The 22,500-nt window shown below is 48.2% G+C and overlaps 1 protein-coding gene across 1 annotated transcript in view; it reads left to right on the top strand.

The window, feature by feature from the left end:
- SCFD2 (sec1 family domain containing 2) overlaps positions 1–22,500 on the top strand; it is a 318,375-nt gene that overhangs the window by 285,079 nt on the left and 10,796 nt on the right. Inside the window, exons 7-8 of the mRNA XM_028507539.2 lie at positions 7,721–7,851; positions 21,744–21,863. Coding sequence (XP_028363340.1) covers positions 7,721–7,851; positions 21,744–21,863 — 251 coding nt within the window. The remainder of the gene's footprint in view (positions 1–7,720; positions 7,852–21,743; positions 21,864–22,500) is intronic.

Genomic DNA, 22,500 nt, shown 5'->3' with positions numbered 1-22,500 from the left:
GCTAAATGAAACCCAAACTCCATTTCTTTTTCCTCCTGGGCACAGTTAGGCCACATTTTCCAGATTCCCTTGCAGGTAAATGTAGGTTTGTGACTAACTCTGGCCAATGAATTATGGCAGAAGCGATACAGATCGCATTCAGGCTGAGCCCATAAAAGTCTTTCTGGAAACCCTCCATACTGTTTCGTCCTCTGCCGAGGAGCTGCCGTGCCTCAGTGCGGGGTCCCAGTGCCTCAGGGAAGGAGCGGTGGGCCACTCCATAGCAGGAGCCTGGTGTCTGGACCACGGTGAGAGGCACGGACCCCCCTACTGCCAACGCACACGGGGGTGATATAAGCAAGAAATAGATGACCAGCAAGGAAAGGAAAGGATCAATTTGTCTGTGTTTTCAATTCCTCTACCCCTCACCCCCCAAAAAAAGGTGAACTGGCAGAGAATGTTTAATTAGGAAAATGAAATTACTGTGGTTAGTCCTCTTAATGTTGAGGCAAACTACAAGACTGATCTCCCCTCCGGCCCTTCTGACGTGTGAGGAAAACTTGGATCAGGGCACCAGGGCAGACATCTGCCCCTATCACCGCGGTCTCTGTGGCGCCTTGCTCAGCCGTGGGTAGCTGCTGGCTGCACAGAAAATTCCATGACAGCCAGAGGCTTCTCCTCCAGAAGGCACAGCCAGAGCGGTTCATTCCAGTCAGATCGCAGTGACATGATTTGGGGCACAAAGCAACCCAAGCTAAGCGGCTGAGGAGAAGGAGCCCAAGGTTCTCCTTAAAACCCTAATTAGAAAATCTAAGAAATGTGTTTGCCGAGAAGTCACAAAACAAGTAGTGCCTTGCACCTGATCAAGTCTTTTCCAAATCGTGCTCATTAAATGCACAACGTTATTGAGTTGTTCTGAGCTTAGTTGGTTTGACAAAGAATTTTGAGGCCTTTTCTACATAATATTTAACTGGCAAAACCTATCATTGTCTTTTTAAATTAATAATACTTAGAGTATTTAGTGTGCTTTGGGGTACAAGTAAAAATAGGGAAAAATCTCAAATTGGCTTAAACAAGCAAAGTAATTTATTGGATTTTATGACTTAAAAGTCCAGGGAAGGGACAGCCTCAGGTGGTGAGGGGCCGCTGCTGGGCTGATGCTGGCAGGACAGCAAGTAAACGGGAATGAGCAGGCTTCCTCCTGTTCTTCCCGCCTTCCAGGCTCCCCCCACGGGCAGAGTCCAATGGACCCAGATTTCAAAGCACAAATGTTTGCTGAGCCTCAGCCCAGCGTCAGAGAACTGGGTACAGAAGAGCAGGTATGAAGCTGGGAGACAGTCGCTGCAAAACTATCACATCTTCCTATGGAAAATGATATTTCAAAGTGCTGTTATATGAAAAGAGAAATAGAGGGAATGCAGCCCAGAAATGTAAGAAATGTGTATTACAGAAGTATGCCAGGCAGTTAATAAAAGTATTTGTTATTTTTTCTCAATTATGTCACGTTTAGCTGTTACTTTTTTGTATTTAAATTATGGTTTCTGTCCTCATTCCGAATAAATGTTACCTACATACTGTAAAAAAAAAAAAAAAAAAAAAAGATTTACAGCCTTCCCCAATAACATGCAATGATCACAAGGTCCCAAGGATGAAGGTACTTCCACGATAGCACTTCCGAGTCTCTCCTCACTCCGCGAGGGGAACCTGACCTCAGCGGGTGTTTTCTCCTGGGTCCTTCATTCCCCAGAGCTTCCCTGAGAGCGGAGCAAGGGGGAGAGGGAGACCCCTAACCCCTCCCCGTCTTTCCCCCGTCTCCCCAGGCTGCACTGCGGCCGCTGGAGCCTGTGTCACTTCCAGTTCACGGAGCAGCCCCGCAGTGGAGCTGGTGCTGAGTGTGGTGCTGCCACTGGAGTGCAAACCCCCTTTCCTGTGTGAGCCCTTTTCAAGGTTGTTCCTCTCCCTTCCTGCAGGGGGCCTCCAACGGAGAGCAACAGCTTTTTTGTTGTTTTTATAGGGTGGAGGGCAGACTCTGTCCTCTCTTTCCTTTTTACTATATTCTATTGATTATGCTATTACAGTGCCCTGATTTTTCCCCTTTGCCCACCTCCACCCAGCCCCTCTACTCCCTCAGACAGTCCCCACACCATTGTTCACGTCCAAGGGTGATGCGTATAAGTTCTTCAGCTACTCATTTCCTATACTGCACTTTACAAACCCATAGCTATTCTGTACCTACCTATTTGCATTTTTTAATCCCTTCACCTCTTCACCCATTCCCCTACACCCCTCTCCCATCTGGCAAACATCAAAATGCTCTCTGTATCCATGACTGTGTTTCTGTTATTGTTTGCTTAGTTTGTTTTTTAGATTCAGTTGTTAATAGAATTATAATTTTTTGTCATTTTATTGTTCATAGTTTTGTTCTTCTTTTCCCTAAATAAGTCCCTTTAACATTTCATATAATAATGGTTTGGTGATGATGAACTCCTTTAGTTTTTTCTTGTCTGAGGAGCTCTTTATCTGCCCTTTGATTGTAAATGATAGCTTGGCTGGATAGAGCAATCTTGGCTGTAGGTCCCTGCTTTTCCTAACTTGAAATACTTCTTGTAAGTCCCTTCTAGTCTGCAAAGTTTCTTTGGAGAAATTAGCTGACAGTTTTATGGGAACTCCCCTGTAGGTAACTAACTGCTTTTCTCTTGCTGCTTTTAAGATTCTCTCTTTATCTTTAAACCTTTGGCATTTTAATTATGATGTGTCTTGGAGTGGGCCTCTTTGCATCCATCTTGTTTGGAACTCTCTGTGCTTCCTGAACTTGCATGTCTGTTTCCTTTGTCAAATTAAGGAAGTTTTCTTTCATTATTTTTTCAAATAGATTTCTAATTTCTTGCTCTTTCTATTCTCTTTCTGGTACCCCTATGATGCGAATGTTGGACATCTTAAAGTTGTCCCAGAGGCTATTTATACTATCCTCTTTTTTTTATTCTTTTTTCTTCTTGTTGTTCTGATTGGTTGTTTTTGTTTTCTTATGCTCCATATCATTGATTTGAATCTTGGCTTCATCTACTCTAATGTTTTTCCCTGCAAATTGTTCTTTATTTCAATCGGTGTATCCTTCACTTCAGACTGGATTTTTTTTTTATGTTGTAAAGTCCTCACTAAGTTCCTTGAGCATCATCATAACCAGTGTTTTAAACTCCGCATCTGGTAGATTGCTTATCTCCATTTCATTTTGCTCATTTTCTGGAGTTTTGATCTGTTCTTTCATTTAGGCCATGTTTCTTTGTCTCCTCATTTTGGTGGCCTCCCAGTGTTTGTTTCTGTGTATTAAGTACAGCTGCTTTGACTCAGTGTCTTGGTAGTGTGGTCTAATGTAGTAGGTATACTATGGGGTCCAGTGGCACAGCCTCCCCTATCACACAAGCAGGGTACTTGAGGTGTGCCCTTTATGTGTGCTGAATACATCTCCCTCTTGTACTTGAGCTTTGATTGCTTTTGATCAACCAATGGGAGAGATTTACCCAAGCCAGTCAGCTTTAAGGATTGGCTGTAGCCACTTACTAAAAACCTCTGCCCTTCATGGAGGATCAGCGGTTCAGGGGCAGGGTGGTGGTGCTCCAACGTGGTCTGTAGTTGTCCACTGGGTGCACTGGCCCTGGGGTTTCCTAGGCGGTGCAGGCCAAGGTCAGCCCCCACCTGTGTTTTGCCCTAGGCCACCTTTCATTCATTAGCTATGAAGCAATCTGAGATAGCTGCTACTTATCCTGGGCTTGGAGATTCCCAGACGAAACCAAGCTATGAATCTAGGCTGGCTGATGCTAGTGATGGGCTTAGGGCTCACTGAGGCCAGCTGTTGCTTGTTTGACAGGAAGATGTGAAACATGAGCCAAGATCAGCCATTTATATGGAAAAATCACTGTTAACAGCTTGGATGGGCCCCTAAGTTCGGTGAGGCAGAGTCTCTGGGGGTCTCCAGCTGAGTCAAAAGTGGTGTCCAAGTTGATGGAGTCTCAGATATGGCACCCGGTTGCTGGCTCTGTGGGGTGCGGGGAGGTTATCAAAGGGACAGTGGCCTCTGCTTACCTTGATGCCAGACACTTCATTTTCTCCCTGTATGCCCCTGGTGCCTTTCACGCTGCCACCCTGGTTCTAGAGCTCCGAGGGAGTGAATCTGAGTAGATGAGTCTGTGTGCGGGGTCTTCAAGAGGAACTGCTTGGGGCTCCAGAAGTTTCTTCCACCAACTCAATCCCCGCTGGTTTTTGTAGCCAGAAGTTTCTGCAAAACTTCTTGGGGACTTACTCCTTGGCACTGGAACCCTAGGCTGGGAGGCCTGTTGTGGGGCTGGGATTCCTTGGTCCTGAGATACCCCTCCTGAATTTGTATCCACCACATGTGAATGAGGGACCAGCCTGTTCTGCATCTGCACCCTTCCACCCAGTTTGGACGGATGTGGTTTCTTTAATTCTGTAGTTGTCAGACTTCCATTCATCTTGATTTCTGACCATTCTGAGTAATGATTGGTCTATATTTTAGTTGTAATTTTGATGTAGTTGTGCAAAGAGGCAAGCCATGTCTGCCTATGCCTCCATCTTGACCAGAAGTCTCTGTCCTCTCTTAAATGTAGCAGCCTATGTGTATTTCTCTGAGAACTCCTTGAAGTTATTCTACACAACTGGTTTCTTTTTATATAGGCTAATAAAACAAATAACTGTAAGATCCTAGGAGGAAGGAATGTCCCTTTATTTTTTTATATTCCCTTTGTGCTTTATGTCAGTTAGAATTTCATTCAGTTGCAAGTAACAGAGATCTGAAAAGTAAGGGCTGGAACATATCAGGATTTGTACTGTCATGTAAAGTAAGTCCTTATTTAGTCTGTCTGCGCTATGGTTACAGCAGCTCTGCCAGTCCTCACCAACACCCACCAAGGTTCCTCCGCACTCTCTGCATCAGCATCTCTGAAGAGCGGCCCTGCCTTTCCCCATGGCTGCTCGGGCTCCAGGCACCACTGCCATGTTCCAGGCAGCAGGACAGAGAAAGAGGAGGGAAGCTTACCATTCCCTTTTCCAAAAGGAGACCTCCGAACATCTCACTCCCCTTCTAGTTCCGTTTGATCACCCAGAACTTAGTTACATGACATACCCAGTGCAAGGGGGGCTGGAGAATAAGGTCTTTCAGCCAGCTGACTATGGGCCTGGTGAAAAAGTGGATGCTGATACCAAGGAAGAAGTCAGTGACTTTTTATGATAATGCCGATAAAGGAGAGTATTGGCCAAAGGACGCCTCCTCCTCAGGAGCGGTTTAAGGAAATTAAAGCTTAAATTGAGGAGACGAAATGTCCGGGAAGCCTAAGGTGATAGAGGGACTCTGAAGGCAGTTTGCTCTGGGAAGAGGATGTATAGAATTCAGAGGTCATCCCATGACCTTTTTTTATTTTTAAACATTTAAAGTATTTCTTGGATTATGTTATTCCAGAAGTATACTGCTAATTTTGGAAATTTTGGAAAAAGAAGAAAATAATGTCCCCCACCCCCGCAACCTAGAGATAGCCCTAATTAGCATTAGGTGTGCTCTGTTCTCTTCTCTTCCACGCATAATCAATCTGTTAATTTTTAACAAGTTACAAAATCCCCTTGCTGTTTGTAGTCGTGTTTTAGCTGCATTTTTAAAAAGTAGTGCATTGAAAAGGATTCCTTCCACCTTTGTCCCTTGTCCAGTCCCCTGCCCCATGATCACTGCTCATGGTAGCATTTTATATCATATAAGAGTTTATTTTCTGCATACTTTAACAAATGCAAATTGTCATAGTCCCCACGACACATTTTGCACAAACGCCAGCCCACCATGCACACTGTCTCTCACCTTGCTTTTGTCACTTGCCCTTTACTCTACACCTTGCTTTTTGCCAGGTCAACGCAGAGCTTCCCTCCCCACTCTCCCAGCTCTCCTCCCTGTGGAGGTGCCCCATCCCGTAACAGCTCCCTAGTGATGGGCAGGCGCTCCAGTTGTTTCCAATCTTTGGCTAGTACTAAGGAGAAGCAGCCTTTGATGTGTCTCATTTACATACATCAGCATATTTATAGGACACATTCCTGTCAGTAAAATTGTTGGGTCAAATGCATTTGCAATTTCTTTCAATAGGTATTGCTGAATTGCTCTCCACACTGATTGTAGCAGTTCACCCTCCCCTTAGCGATATGTGTGTATGAGAGTTTCTCGTTCCCCATGGCCTTATTGAAAGTGTATTTTCAAACCTCTGGACTTTTGCCTGTATGGTAAATTTTAAAAATCTATCGATATACCTTTATTATGAGGAAAGTTTAGTCATTTTGTGTATATGTGTATGTGTGTTTTAAGTTCTGTCTTATTGGTGTTCCTGCCCAGTGCTTTATCTTTCAAAAGCATTAACCTGTGAGGTCTCTGGGCATGCGGGGGTCCACTTGGCTGTGAGTGTAAGAACAGCATTCTCACCCCTCAGCTGAACAGTCGCTGCTTCCCTGCATCTCATCCCTGGCACGTGCTCCGGTTTCATTCTAGCTAAATATTTATTCATGCTTTTGATGGTTTATACCCTGCTTTATTTCTAAGATATTTTAGGTAAAAAAAAAAAAAAAGAGGAATAAAGGGAAAATAAGAGTAAAAAAATGACGTTAGGAAAAGGCAAGATTAAGCTACAGGTGAAGTCAGTGCACCAAATGTGCTCCACATTTGCTAAAGGCAGCTCAGAGAGTTGGCCACAGCGAAGAGAGAAACTGGAGTTCAAGCCGTCCCTCCAGTGCTCTGTCACAGCCTGGCTTTCCTGAGCTACAAACGGTGCGATGGAGATACACTAGGTATGGAGAGTGAACAGAGGGAAGACATTCCTTTTTCTCTTACCCTTATGCCCCATGCTCGGGTGCCCTATGCAGGTGGAGCAGCAGAGGCCGAGAGAGGACTGGGAGGAAGGTGTCCAGCTGATGGGAAGAGAAGAGAGGAAGAGCTGGGTAGTAAGGAGAACTGAGGAAAGACAAGGAGAAATATTCTCAGAAAGTGCAGCAGTTAGGGGCAGCTGCCTCCAAATATTACTTAAGTGTGTGTAGGTTATTCACATCACAGAAAAGGAAAGCATTTAGCATTGTTTATCAAAAATTCAACTATTGTACTGAAATAGTTATAGTACCATGTGGTCTGCCATCTCCTAAGCCTTGACCTTGGTCAGATTCCTTTTTGGCACCATGGCTTCTTTTTCTGGCCAAGTTGTAGTTAGAGTTCAGCTCCATAGAGGAAGGAGGGGTTGCCTCGGGGCTGGAGAGCAACAACATTGTAAGAAAACATTCGCGTTCCTAGCAGAGGGAGCTTCACTCTAACAATGTTCAGGAAAAACCGGAGAGCATCTATATGTCTGTATCACATGGCAACACTTTGCTTTCCCATGTACTTCACACATAGAATTATCACTTTATATCTTCATTGAAAAACTAGTCGCTCTATGATTATAGCTCTGGGAAGCGAGATTTGCTTGTAGGAGGGAGTATAAGAAACAACAATTAGTGCCAAAAGGTCTACATTTGTTAATTTAGTCTCTCTGCAGGGTGAGAGAAAACCCAATGTTGTTATAATTGCCTTTTCACACACAAAATCATAGACAGTGCTCAGTATCAAATAAACTTGTTTTGTTTCATTTGGTGCAGATAACGCCATTCCTTTCCGCAGACAACCCAAACAAAGCCTGTCACTTACAGCACAATGTTTTGTCTTTCCAGGCAGCCTACAAGCCGCTGCTGAAGCAGGTTGTGGAGGAAATATTTAATCCCGAAAGGCCAGATCCTGTTGATATCGAACATATGTCTTCGGGCCTCACTGATCTCCTGAAAACTGGATTTAGCATGTTCATGAAGGTAAAGTAACCCTGAAGAGGTCACCCTGGGTGAAAATGCGGACACCCCCTTAACCCATCGAGTACCGCATAAGATGCGGTCCAGTATTTTGGCTCTTCCGAAATCAGGTGCCATCTTTATTTAACTTTTGGTTAAAAGTAGCCGGACCTTCCAGCCTCATACAGCCTCTTTTGATCTAAGTGCTATGATCTTTTCTGATTAGTACGTAAAGACCCAAGCCCTCCACGATGGCACTATTGAAAACGTTTCTCTTCCTGGCCCAATTTTCGCTTAACATGAATCCGTATACTCATATGTTGTTCTTCATGAGTGATAATCTGCTGTTATTAATTCTAGAACTCATTATGTAAGATAATGACTCATTCTGCTGAGTTATATGATTAGCATCACCCCAAAACCCATTTTAAAAGGACTTTGGCTTTGACCCTGCAGACTCCCGGTTGGCAAGTGCTAGAACTTCCCTGGCTGATATTGAGGGTAGGTCAAAATTGCCGCACAGCCTTTGCAGTAGGGATGAAAGGAGGAAAAGTACGCAGATGTGATCTATTTTTAACCCACTATAAAGTTTCTGAATTTAAAAGGATGTAAACAAGATTACAGGCTGACCTCCCAGTCCATGCCAGGATTTCAGTTGTAATAACTCTTGGAAATAACAGAATGTTTTGCCAACTTCAAAGTGTCTTTGAAATCATGAATTAATCTACATAGGAGAGCTGGCCTTTCAGAGTTCAGTAAATACATATGCCCGGAAAACTGGTCCACTCCAAAGCCAAAGGACAGAAGCCAGACAACAGTCAGACTCTTAAGCAAAGCAGTTAACGGCTGGAATGGACATGCAGGTCTCCTTCCTGCTGTTCCCAGTTATCAGCTTCTGTTGCAGTGCATGGCTGGTGTGTTTTTTCGTGTATGTGTATATGTGCTTTAAATAGCGCAGATCAGCTTCTCAAAGGTGTTCGGGGGCTCCTGTGTTGAGTGTAAGCCCAGGGTTGTTCTGAGCCCTTCATGGTGGCTGGTCTATACCAGAACTTCCAGACTAGCCGTGGCCTGACCTTCTCCACTTGAGCACCCTATTCCCTTATTTGTATGCTTGGACTTCACCCTGAAGAGAGACCAGTTAGCAAATGTGGGCTTTCAGGCCCTGGTCAGTAAGGTCTGAGGATGGCCCAGGAGGCCATGTGACCTCCCCCAGTCGGGCTGCTCCGTCCCTGGTCTGGCCCAGGGCACACACAGGGCTCAAACCCGCCTGCACTTTGCTCACCGCGCGAGTTTCTCACGTGCACAGAGGCACAGGTACAGTGCGTGGGAGGAGGCCCTAACTGCACTCTTTGTCCAGTGGTGCTCCACCGAAAGAACTTGGTTCTTGGCCAAAGGATCTGTGACCAAGTATGCTTGAGAAACACTAGGTTGAACAGCAAAGGAACTCAAAATTCTTTGCTTCACAGTGCCTTTGGCGTGCAAGTGGCTTTGCAGCTCTGCGGGGCCCGTAGTGTCTGCCGTAGGAGGGCTGCCCGTCTGCGTTTTCCATCACTGTTTCATGAGCCACAAGGCATCACATTTCAAAATTACCCTTTTCAATGCTACCGAGTGTTCTCTGAGGCTCTTCCTGTGTCCAAAACTTCACTGTCCCAAGGTGGGCTTTGCTTAGGAGGCGGGTAGGAGCCATCCCGGGCCAGCACTACATGCTATGCTTCTCCCATCGAAACCTCCAGAGTCAGGGGCATAAAGAAATGCTCCTGCACCTTAAGACGGACCTCACAGGGAGGTTTCCAAGTCGTGCATGTGTGAGAAAAGGACTTGCGTTCTCCCAGCAGCTGTCAGGATCCATTCCCCATCCCCCAGCTGCCGGGCCTCTGCTCTCAGTGGCCAGGGGCATCTCATCTGTCTGCAGGGGGTGGGGAGAGACTTGGGGGGCTGGCCGAAGGGCCTTCCCATCCCAGTACTTTGAAGGAGAGTCGTTCTGTTTTGTTTCTGCACGCACCTTGGCGGCTGGCTCTTCCCACCTTTCCACAGAACTTGGCAAGGAGAGTCATCTCTGGCCCATGTGTTCAGGATTCCAACAAAATCTAAATAAACATAAAGATGAATAGCCAATAGGGCTTTGAGCAACTAACTGTGATTTTCCGAAGAGCTCCGTCTTTGAGATGGAGGTGGGGCCATCAGGAGAGGGTGTCTCTACTCACTTTAAGGCCAGTGGAGGGAAGAAGATGCAGAACACAGGTGGAGTCTCGCGTGGCCATGGCTATTTACTGTTCCCCGCCCCCCCCCCCCCGCCTGTCCTGTTCTCCATTGTTTCTCACTTACCGCCCAAAGTTGTACAGCTCCTCTGTGCTCAGCATGTATCATGGGATCAGCCATTCCCATATTTAAGCCTCACACCAATCCTAGGAGGTAGGTTCTGTTGTTATCTCTGCTTCAGCAGTGGGGAAATTGAGGCCCAGAAAGGTTAAGCGGTAGATGTGAACTTCCAGGAGGCTGGGGTCGGCTTGCACCCTTCTCTTTTCTCAGGGGTTTTCCAAAGAGCACATAGGAAATGGGACCCCAGCATTTGTCCCCAGGTCGGTCTGATTCAAAAGCTCATGCTTTTCACCACACTTTTTGGCTCCAGGATGCTTTCAAGCATTTTCTTAGCAGTTAAGTATTCATATGTCATTCATTCTTTTCTTCCTGATTACTCCTTAACACAGATATTTTGCCTCCCCAGGGTCTGTGTAGCTCATAGATAAAGTCCCTGCCTGCCTGCTCAGCAAGGCGGCCAGTGTGATGGAGATCTCCTGGGGGCCACCTGCCGGTGCCCCATCTACTCTTCGGGGACTTGGCCCCACCACGCGTTGGCAGTGCTCACACCCCACCAGAAGATATCTGTGGGCTGGCATCGCATGGCCTCCACACATCACATCTCTGTCCCAGCAGCCACCAGTCACTGCATTCATTCTTGCCACTTGCTCCCACTCTGACTCTGGGCCCTGCTCCCCGAACCCCAAGGACTGGGTGCTGAGGCTGAAAGAAAAAAAGACAGAGCCTGATGAAATGGAGGCATCAGTGTGGGATCCTTCCTTTGCTTAGGGCACTCAGGGCTGTAGAGAGCTGGACAGGGGGCTGAGCTACTGGTGTGTCCCTCACCGACAGTGTCACAGACAATGTTAGCCCAGGCCACCCAGAGGCCGTATCTGTGGTCCGTGGAGTGGACGAGGGTGGGTTGAGGAGCTGGGCAGCGATGTGCTGGGAAGTGGGGCCCGCAGACATGCCCACAGGCCGTGCCACAGGGCGTATGCCCACAGCAGGTAGAAGAAAGAACATAGGGAAGGATTTTTCAGGCCCCTAACAAGGTCCTCCTCAGGGCTCTGTGCCTTTTGTACACACTTCTCTGGCTCCATTTATACACTGTTTTGTGATGATGCTTGTTAGGTGTCTTCTCCCAGATTAGTGTTTTCCAACTGCACAGCTTGATCCGAGGTACATTAGGGATCAAGGTATCAATTCAGTGGATTGTAATCAGTGTTTTTTTTAATGAGAAAAGAATAGAACAGACTAACAATCTGGAAAAAAAAAACAACAACAACACAGTCCATACATTCACACATATATTTTAGTGTATTCTTGCGATCGGTCACAGTCACAATAATGTGAAAGGTATGGCTGTGAGATCAAAGGGCTGATCTAGGTCTATTTTTTTTTCTGCATCCCCAGCACGCAGGGCCAAGTCCCAGACAGGCTTTACATCCAGCAGGTATGTGCTGAAGGTCGGGAGGGTGGTCCCGGTGGCCACCTTTCTGCCCTTAAGCCAACTTTCTGCCCTTAAGCCAAAAGCTCCATTTCAGCAACCTCACAGGGTGTAGCAGCTCCATCAGTCAACTCCAGTGACCCTCAGAGGAATCCCTGACCCACTTTTCCAGCTGCTGCTAAGCTAGGTGAAGCTGGTTGGGTTTTTTTTTTTTTTTTTTTTTGTCATTACGTAACCCCAGAGACACAGCGGCCACTCACTCCCACTCACCACCGTGCTCCCAGGTGCGTGGGGGAGACAGAAGCCAGACTCTACGTCTGTCAAGGAAACTGGATGGTCTTTTCTCCTTCCACGTGCAGCGGGCAGATCGCCTTTTCCCAAGGTCCTTGTCAGCAGAGCAGAAGCACCGGCGCTGATTTAGTAGTGTGAGGACTCGCAGGAGTCGAGAGGAGGAATGTCCGAACAGATGGTTCCGTGGCGGGATGAGTGTTACTGGGGACCCTAGGGGGCCTCTTCTCTGTTTGACATCTGTAATGTTTTTGTTTGGCCTTGTGAATAATAGAAGGCTGTCTAGTATATGCTGCCTGATGGCAGTGTATACTTTATTCTACACCCCGTATCTGCTTCCAGGAGGCAATAGAGAATAGCGGTCGTGTGCCTGAGTCCGTCCGACTGTCTGGTTGGACCTTGAGCTCCACCACGTGCTAGCTACTCGGTGCATCACTTAACCTCTCTGGGCCTCGGTTTCCTCATCTGTGAAGTGGGGATGATAACAGTACTTACTCTATGGTGCTGTTATGAGAATTAAACGAGTTAATACATGCAGAGCACTCAGAACAGTGCCTGGCCTACAGTGAGTGCTGCTTAAGTAGCTCCTATTCTTATTTTTCCGAGTTTGTGATCCTGGCCAGACCACGACTCTCGAAAAAAGTCCACCTTGAGTATCTCAGTACCGATGTGCACAGCGAGCACTCGGGCATTCGGTGCATACAGACCGACCGCTGGCTGACCGAGTGGTTTAGACAGCGGAGAACAGACACCCAGGAGTTTCTTGTTTCACTGTTGATTTGCTGTTGCCAGAGAGACGTGGAGTTCTAAGAGTTCTTTTTCAAGGTGCTGGTAGAAAGCCATGTTTATAAGGCTGAGATATGTTTCTCCACATCCCCCTTTTCTTCTCCACCATGTGTCTGACCTGTTGATATCCCCGGCCTCGGGACGTAACCCGCCCCTCCTTGGGCAAACTGTAGGGAGCTGCTGAAATTCTCTACACGTACCGTAAGAAGATGGTTGAAGGGAATAGAGGCCGGGGGACCAGACCCTGGCCACACAGGACACAGACCCCACTGGGAACACTCCAGAAACATGGTCTCCCTGTGCTGGGAGAGAGCTCTGCCCCACCCGTGTTCGCTGCTGCCCCTCACAGCCTCCGCCTTGCAGGGGACTGGAGGCCTCCATCCCAGACTCTTGGAAGTAGCTCACAGAAATCAATCTTATTCTTATAAATGTCTGCAGACAGCAAAAGTTTTTTTTTAAAATGCCTGTGTGTCTAAGATTCTCTGCAACAAATACGCCCTCTGTGAGAGGGAGTCAGAGCAGCCGCGTCTCGTCCTTACTAAAGTCAGAGCCCTGCCTGCACCGCACTGCAGCGTGTTACAGTCGCTCACTTTACATTGCTTTAGCATGCTTTTCTGTACACAGCAGACTGTCCAGAGAAGTCTTTCATCCCCACCTGTTCTGGTTATCTGTTACTGCATAAGAAGCCATCTCCAAACATCGGCTTAAACGAATATTGACCGCTTATTTTGTTCGTGAAGCTCTACTCCAGGCAGAGCTCAGCAGGGAAAGATCCACCTCCAAGAGGGCGCCTTCGCAAGCTGATGCTGACTGTCGGCTGCTAGCTCAGCCCAGCCTGAGAGCTAAGGGACACAGGCCCTCTGCACACAGGCCTTGCCACCTGGCTTGTGCTTCCTCCCGGCATGGCGGCCGTTTTCCAAGGACAAGCATCCTGAGAGAGAGAGAGCCAAGCGGAAGCCTCAGAAGTCACGCTGCATTTCCCCCACGGGGCTCCATGTGTCCGGACAGTCACAGGTGCCCACGCAGGGTCAAGGGGAGGGGACAGGCTCTTTTCATCTTGAAAAGGGAGCAAGAGCGTAAGGATAAAATACAACATGTGTTTCATCTAAATATATGTCTGATTGTCCAGTTCGGCAAGGACAGTGTTTAGCTAATTCTAAGAGTCTTCCCTCCAATCTAGAGGATGGAAAATTCACTTACGCTTCTGACCTGGTTTCAAAGCAAGGGAGTCCCAAAAGGCTTTGCTAATGAAAGGTCTGTCTGCTGTTTGCCCATAATCTTTTCTAATAATATAATCTCGAAAAAATGGTGAAGGAGTGATAGGAAACAGAGCTGCAGGGACTTCCTCTCCCAAGTGCGCCCCATCGAGCCCTGTAAGGCGAAGCACACAAGTTGGAGAGAAGAGCGAGAGTGCCGTGCATTTCTAAGAAAGTGTCTCCAGTCAGCCAGATGCACTCCTCAGCCAGAGGAGAGACTTGTGTGTGGTTAGCCACATGAAGCCATTGGCTTCAAAGGGCAGTGCCCTGGGCGGGGGGAGTGGGGGGTGGGGTTGGATATCAAACTGGAGAGAAACAGCTTTGGCAGAGCCTGACCTTTTTCAAACTGCCGAGTCTTCTCCCCAAATGCTTGCTCACGGAGTACCTTGATCTCCTTACAGGGAAGCTTGATAGTGATCTAATAAATAAGTCAAAGCAAACCTTCCACCTCTCACTGCAATGTTAATTTAATTTTAAACTAGCATGTCTAATAGGCAGCGCTTTTAAAATGCATTTCTGGAATTTGTGGTTTGGATTTCAGTCCCCTGAAAATAACGGACTTTGTATCTGCTCCATGTGTCGGCGCCCCGGCTTGTTTTGACTAAAGGACATGATTTGTCAAGATGTTTTCTCGGCTGGAATCGGTGTGAGGGGGTTGGTTTATATCTAAAAATTGCACAAGGCCATTTTATTTCTTTTTATCTGTAGTTTTAAGAAGTTTTGTTGTTGTTCCATTTCTTATATGGCTGTGCTGAATTGGAAAAAATAAAAGATGTGTCAAGAAGAGTCCCGGGAGACCCAGGGCTTGCCTCCAGGCCCCTCATCCGCGTTGGCATGAGAGCTCCATTGCCGTGGGAGCCACAGAAAGTGGCGCACAAGGCAAGCCCTGGAAAGCTGCTGCTGATGGTGGGGTCAGTGGCTATTAAAATGCCATTACACTAACTTAAGCAAGGAAAGGATCAGTTGTTGTAAGGACGGAAGAAGGTCTCAGGGAGCCGAAGGGCAGCGGTGCAGTGGGCCTCAGGAAGGACCAGCCAGGGAGCGGGGAGGACCTCAGGAGTCCAGACAGGCCTCTGGGGCTCGCTCTGGCCTGCAGGAGAGGCTGAGAGCAGCACCCAGCCTGCCACAGGTGCTCAGCGACTGCTAGTTGGGGAATGGCTGGAGACTCATGCCACAGCCTTTGGCTCTTCTTAAGAGCTCAGCTTTGATTCAGCTTTGTCTATCTTAGGTGAAGCTGTGGTTCCCAGAGAACGATGTAGGGTTGGCCCAGCCGGGGTCAGGGGCCCATTCTTGGACCATTATTCAACCATGGTTGAGGGGCAGGGTCACGCTGTAACTCCAGGGCTGCCAGAAGCCCACCTCATGGCCAAGGGGATTGGGCAGACTGTTCACATGCGGGTTGGAAAGACCCACAGAAGCCTCCACAGCAGGGGCAAAGTGTGCTGTGGGGTCAAAGGGCAGAAGTCAGGGGCGTCAGGTGAAATTTGACATCAGATCCTTGGACTGTGAGAGCTGGACATGCCCGCAGGTCATCTCGTCCAGTTCCTCATTGTTGACTTAAGAAAAACGGGACTCAGAGAGATGAACTGCTGGCTTAGGTCAATTACACTTAATGGTATTTCCGACAAGAGGAAAACATCTCAGCATTTGCTGTGTGTTGGCTAAGTAAGCACGCATTCTAGAATTTCTGTTTGCAACACTATTTATAACATTGTTTTTATTTTCTTCTTCTTAATTATACTCTATACTATGAGATAGAGGTTGATTTTTGTCTAACATTAGCTAAATATGATCCATAAATTCTAGTGAAATGGGCCTTGGTAGACATTGTTAGACAAAAAGAAAAACTTGGTTTGGACAGTGTGCAGACTTTGTCTGCTGGTGAGCAGTCACCAAGAGCCTCGCGTGTGTGCTCCTCCCTGTGGGGGGTGAAGAGGGTACAGAGGCCGACGAGATACCTACCTGCCGTGGACTCGGTGACTGCGGAGCTTGCAGCTTGTTAGGGCAATGGGCTGGAAGACTGAGGACTGCAGGGAGGAGAGGCAAGTGCTGTGTCAGAGGGGTTGCGGGGCACAGAGCAGGAGCAGCCCCGAGTCAGAGAAAGCTTCCCAGAGGAGGTGAGTGCGGTCTGACCAGTAGGAGTTAGGAGCAGAGTGACCAAACGCCATGGTACCTGGAAGGAGTTACAGGTAGTTCTGATATGGCTGGAGCTGAGAATGGCTGGTAGGGAGTGGAAGAATAGGAAGACAGATTCAGATAAGCAGAAGCTACATCACCAAGGGCTGGAGGACAGAAATTTAACCAAGAACAATGAGGCACCGCTAAATGTGTTTTAGGACTGGATAAGCATTTTAAAGTTTGTAGGGATTGCCCTGGCAACAGAGAGAGGGACGCACAAGGCCAGACTGGCGTCGGGCTGGAGAGGGCAGGCACAGTGAGAGTCGGCGCTCTGGGAGGGCTGAGGGCAGAGGGCAGAGATGAAGTGACGGCGGGTTCCCAGGGACGGGGCCACTGGGTGTGGGAGTCAATGAGAGGACAAGTTCCTTTCCCTCTGTACGCCTCCCTCGTCTCTGTCTGTAAAACAGACCTTCTACCTACCTCATAGAGTCTACTACGGGCGGCATCAAGAGAAGCTTGCCCCACCCCTGGGGCTGTGTTTCCCCATAGCCCCTACTACCTTCCTTTCTACCTGTTACCTGCTGTGTTTATCATTCCCCGCCCCCAACTGAAATGTGCGTTCTGCAACAGAAGGGATTCCTCTCTGTTTTTTTCCCTGCTGAATCCTGATGTCTAGAGAAGGGTCTGGCTCGTGGAATTTGCTCAGTAAATAGTTGTGGAATGGATCAGTGAGTAGGTGAAAAATCACAGCACTGAACATGAAGCGTTTGGTGGTGATGGTGGTGCTCCTACTAATTCCTGTGGGGAGAACAGCCATTACCAAAAACCGTCTTCAAGGTCAACGTGGCTGTTCTCGGGACCTACGCCCGTCACGCCCAAGCCTCTGTTGCGCTTCCCTGCCCACTCTTGTGGCATGGGGGGCCTGCCCCCTGCCTGTGCTGGAGACGAGGGAGTCACACACGAGGAGGAACTGGATGGAGGAGCATTGGCAGCAGGATTCCCAGAACCCAAGGGTGCCAGAGGAACTGGGCGTGGTGGAAGCCCTTCGCATGGAAACCAACCCGGACATCAAAGAGCACTCTGGGGCCCACAGCTGCAGAGGAGGTTTCGGCAGCCTCTGCTTCAAAGGCTGGGGTGGATGGTGGGAAGGACTGATCTTATCGGACCAGAACTGGGGTCTTCAAGTCACAGCCAGTGAAAGTTTGGGACATGAAAGAAAGAGCAGAGGGCCTGGCCCGACTGGCTTTATTAATCTGCGTTGGCAGTGGCAGTAATGATGCTTAAATCTTTCATCTCCAAAGGGCCTTATGCCAGGAGCTCACATACAAACATGACTCAGCCGTGTGTTGTGCATTATAAGACGCGTTATTTTGATGGAAAAGACTCCACTACCCAATAGCCTGCTGACTTGACATGTTCTAAAAGGAAAGTCTGGTATCAAAACATAAATCGGAACGGAAACCAAAATAGCAAACAGCAACATGCATTAATCAGGCCCGTCTATTTGTACCAAAATCCACATTCCCTCAACTCCTGGCCCCAGGGTATTGTTCTTTCTTGTTGCTGTTCCTTTCTTTTTTTCCTTTTCATCTTTCAATACATCCTTCCAAGATTCTCGCAATGTACTGTGGAGTCCAGACTCCCTTATGGAAAGCATATGCCTTCGAGAACATACCGTTCACTTGAAGTTCCGCAGCCAGTTCTGCTTCTGGCCCAGGACTAAGTGAGAAACAACAATTGTTTGTAGGGCTGGAAGCAACTTCAGGTCAGTGAGCCAGTGAGAAGCACAGATAAGGCAAAGAGAGTTTCTGAAAGACCTGTAAGAAAAGGGGCATCTCCAGTTAGCCCGTGGGTCTCATTCATTCATAACCTCTCATTCATAAACGCTCATTTATTTATGCAGCATTTGCTGAAAGTTTACCATAAAATAGGTCTATGCTCAGAGCCAAAAAGTACCAAGGTAAAAATGATCAGTCCCTACCCTCTGGTATCTTATAGTCTAGGTCCAGTTTGACAAGGTCAAGGCAGGGGTATCTGACAGATTTAGGTCTGGGGCGGGAGCGGAGAGATGGTTAGGGAGAGGATGCTTTTTAAAGAGAGTAAGAGGAAGGAGCCCTGGCTGGCATAGCTCAGTGGATTGAGCGCGGGCTGCGAACCAAAGTGTCCCAGGTTCGATTCCCAGTCAGGGTACATGCCTGGGTTGCAAGCCATGACCCCCAGCAATCGCACATTGATGTTTCTCTCTCTCTCTCTCTTTCTCCCTCCATTCCCTCTCTAAAAATAAATAAATAAATAATAAAAAATCTTTAAAAAAAGAGAGTAAGAGGAAAGAAGGCAAAGAAGAGGAGGTGAGAGTACTTTACACAGCGGAAACTATGTATGTTACATAAACAATAGGATGCAGATGAAATTCAAATTCTTTAATAACTGGAACATCGTGGCTCAGACAGAGGCCAAAACCCACCAATGGTCCCCATGAGTGCCTGTGGGCTGTAGAGCTTTCCCACCGATCTGGGAAATCTCAGAGTGCAGGAGAGTAAAACCAAGCAAGGTACAGCATTGGGTGTTCTAAGTCAAATGTTAGAGAGGGAATGACAGGTGGGGCCATCAGGGGGTCTCCGGCGTCCCAGTTCTCTGTTTCTTGATCTGGGTGCTCATCGCACAGGTTTGTATATCTCGTGAAAATAAATCGATTTGAACACTTGTGATAAATGCTCTTTCCAGTACAAATGCTTAGTAGAGTATCACATGTTTGACGAAATGTTCCAAAACAAATAAATAAGTACCATGCATTTAGGCAAGTCTCAATTTACGGGGAATGGCTCCAGCAAATTGTGTGTGTGGAGGAGATAAAAATAGAGACTTAAAGCAAAGCCACGTTAAAAGAGCCTTATGCACTGAATTAAGGAGTTTGAACGTGATCCTCAGAACTGTGAGGCCCTGTGGAAAGAATGAGCATGAGTTGGAGCTGAAGGGTGTTAGATTGCAGGCCGAAGACTCTGGCCCCTGCCCCCACAATTTAGTCACTGTGTCATTGTGAGTAAAGTTCAAGCTCTTCCTCTGCAAAATCCACTAAAGCTTTTGTTTGTCTCCTTAGGATGTTTTGAGAATTGAATAAGATAATACAAAAAATAGTTAATATAGTGGGCACTATATATAAATATTTGCAGTAAAAAAATAAAATTATTTTTTTAATCCTCACCCAAGGATATGTTTATTGATTTTAGATAAAGAGGAAGGGAGAGAGGGAAACAGAGAAACATCGATGTGAGAGAGAAACATCCATCAGTTGCTTCCTGTGCATACCCTGACCAGGATCAAAGCCGCAACCTGGGTATGCGCCCTGACTGGGGATCAAACCCACAACCTTTTTGGTGTATGGGATGATGCTCCAACTAACTGAGCCACCTGTCCAGGGCATAAATATTTGCATTTTAGCAAGCTTCCTCAAGCAGGAGTGAGGAGAGTGGGTGGGGGTGTGGCCAGACCAGGGCCAGAGAGATGAATTAGAAAGCTATGTCAGTAATCTAGTGAGGAAGGAACGAGCATGACCAGGACAGGGACAGTGTAAATCAAGGAGAGATCATTACATCTGAGGGGGCAGAATCAACAAGACTTGACCTGAGAGGTGAAAGAGACAGCGATCCTCAGGTGTCTGGCTCAGGTGACTGCTTGCGGTGGAGATGCTGTTAGAAAGTGAAGAGGAGGAACGGACAAGGGGGAAGATTGTGCATCACATGTGAACCCTGTTGAGATCGGGGGTCCTGGGAAGCATCCAGGAACCCAGCCGAGATGTCTGAGATCAAGACAGAGATTTGGGAAGTATGTAAAATACTGTTGAAGGCATATGAGTGGATGAGGTCCTTCAGGGATGGTACATCACGTGAAAAGAGCAAGGGGCCAAAGATGGAGCCCTAAGTGACATCAGCATTTAAAAGGGCAGACCCCCCTTCCCCCCCAAAAAAGGAAACCATGAAGAAATTGGAGAAGAAACAATGGGAAAGGTAGAAGGGATGACCAAGAGAGTACTATCGTGGTAGCCAAGAAGGATGTCATCGGCTGTAAATGCCACAGAAATGAAGGCCAGGTGTCTGCTGAGTCCTACCCATGATGGCCATTGGTGACTTCAGTGAGAGCAGTTCTGGGGACACGGGGGCAAAAGCAGGACTGTCCTGAGTGCATGGTCCGAGGATCAGAAGAAGGGAGTCCACAGGTGCAGTCCAGGGCAGGGGGGCTCCAGGGCAGGAAGGGTGGGCAGTAGGAGTGGCCGGCTTTCCCCAAGGTCAGAGAGCTTCCTAACCTTCTCCAGTGCTTCCTCACCAGCACCTGTCTGGAAGAGGTTTAGAGATACAGCCCTTGCAGTCTCTCCTTCCCTCCCCCTCTCTCCCCTCTTTTCCATACTTAATTTCCTCTCCAGAAGCCAAGGATTAACTTACGTAACTCAAAACTCTTAATGTATATCTTTTAAGTGTTTTTAAAATAAGATGCTGAAAAGTGGGTATATTCGGGGAAGGTAGCCAGAAGAACCCAATCGGGAAAGGAGTGGGAACAGGGGTTAGAGAAAGGAAAGGGCTTCCAGTCAGCCTGCTGCCTCCCGCCCCTGCGACTCCTAGGAACCGGCCAGTGGCCCCCATCAGGGCACATGCATTGGAGAATGCCACTTAGTGAGTGCACTCACCACCTCTGTCTGGAGTTGAACCCCGTTTCTCCCACCTCTGGCTTTAGTGGCCCTGCCGGCAGACAGCATCCTCCTCCTATAACGACCCCATGCTCCAGGTCCTGGCTGGGCCGCCAGCCTGCTGCCCCCTCTGGGGCACGCTTGCCCCCAGAACTCAGTTCAGACCCCTTCTCCTGCCGCCCCTCCTCGGGCCAACTCTGGGCTCCAGATAGGGCTGAACACTGCTGCCTTCAGGAGCCCCTCCTTGTCCCCTTTAATCAGTCACTCAGTCAGGGTGTGCTCCCTTTTGCATTTCCTGAGAGGTTTCCGTGAGTGACTCCCGTTTTTGTCTATAGCGTACTTTGCCTCACTGGTGCAACTGTAAGGGCCCAGGAGGAATTCCCCACAGCCTGCAGTGGGGCGCTCCACGGAGAATACGTCCTCAGCTGAGGCTGGTCTGCAGGACCTCGGGGTGTGAAGTCTGCACTAGACTGTAAGCTCCTCCAGAGCGGGCCGCTGGTCTCTTTCATCTTTTTACACCCTCAACCACCAGCTCCCCAGGGCGTCCACTGTTCATCAATGCACAGACATTTATTAAGCACCTACTATGGCAGGCGAGGTCCCCATCTTGCAGAGTTTATGTTCTAGTAGAGGAGACAGACAACAAGGGAACAAACAAATAAGTAAACCCAGGCTGTGGCAGGCCCTGTCCAGGAAATAAACAGCCATGTAACAAAGAAGGGGCACGTTTATGCTGAGAATGGAAGACTGAAAAGGAGGGAATAAGGTGCTCCTCAGTCGTCTTGTTTAATAGCCCCCACTCCCTGAACTTCTCTTTTAATAGAATATTTATTTGAAGGGATGTAATAAGGTGACCTGTTATGCATTTCCCTGGTCCATGGGCTCACACACCACCCACACATCTGATTGCTAACAAATCACAATCTCTCTAAGGGTCGTCCATCTCACCTGTGTTATGGGGGTAGCAGCCCCGGGGCCTCGCATATGCCTGATGTGGGGCGCGGCACCGACACCTGCATGAAGCTGGTGCTGGTTTGTTTTGCAGGTGAGCCGGCCTCATCCTGGTGACCACCCCCTCCTGATCCTCTTCGTGGTAGGCGGAGTCACAGTCTCCGAAGCCAAGATGATCAAGGACCTCGTGCCATCCCTGAAGCCAGGAACCCAGGTACAGAGTCATCAGTGATAGGAATGAGAGTCCTGGGCTGGGAGTGGGAAGGGGGGGAGGGGCCCTTCATCCGGCTTCCTGGCGTTCCCATCTCCATCCCGGCTGCTCCTCTCTGACCTGCTCCTTCCCAAGGCACGTTCTCCTCCTGCCTGCCCCAGGCCAGCCATCCTCCCTGCGGGGGCAACGGGGGGCTCTCCTTCCACAGTCCTCTCCTGCTTCTGGGCTCCCAGGGCTCACATGCTAGTGTCCCTGTTCCCAGTTCCTGCGTATGTTCTCTAGTGTCCAATCAGCACTGAATCCCACAAACATTTTCACTGCTCTCCAAGCTCCAGGTACCGGAGGATGCATCCCCGGACGACCTCCCCTCTGTGGCAGCCAGAGGACCTGGCTGGAGGAGTGGGGGAAGGTGCCTTGTCAAAACATTGACGAGTGTAGAATTTTTCTCCTCTACAGCTTCCTGTCGGGTCCCACCTTACTCCCCAAATAGGTGACCTGGTGGTTAAGAACACGGATCTCTTGATTTTACGGGGCTGTGTTCAAACCTTACCTCTGCCTTTTGCTAGCCAGGTGATCTAGGAGAGCAAGGCCCTGTTTTCTGATTTAGGAAGCGGGGCTTAGGTGGTATGAATCTTAAATA

Source organism: Phyllostomus discolor, chromosome 1 (assembly GCF_004126475.2).
Source record: "Phyllostomus discolor isolate MPI-MPIP mPhyDis1 chromosome 1, mPhyDis1.pri.v3, whole genome shotgun sequence".
Taxonomy (NCBI): domain Eukaryota; kingdom Metazoa; phylum Chordata; class Mammalia; order Chiroptera; family Phyllostomidae; genus Phyllostomus; species Phyllostomus discolor.
The sequence above is the reverse complement of the archived record's forward strand: the minus strand, read 5'-3'. Positions and strand labels throughout refer to the sequence as shown.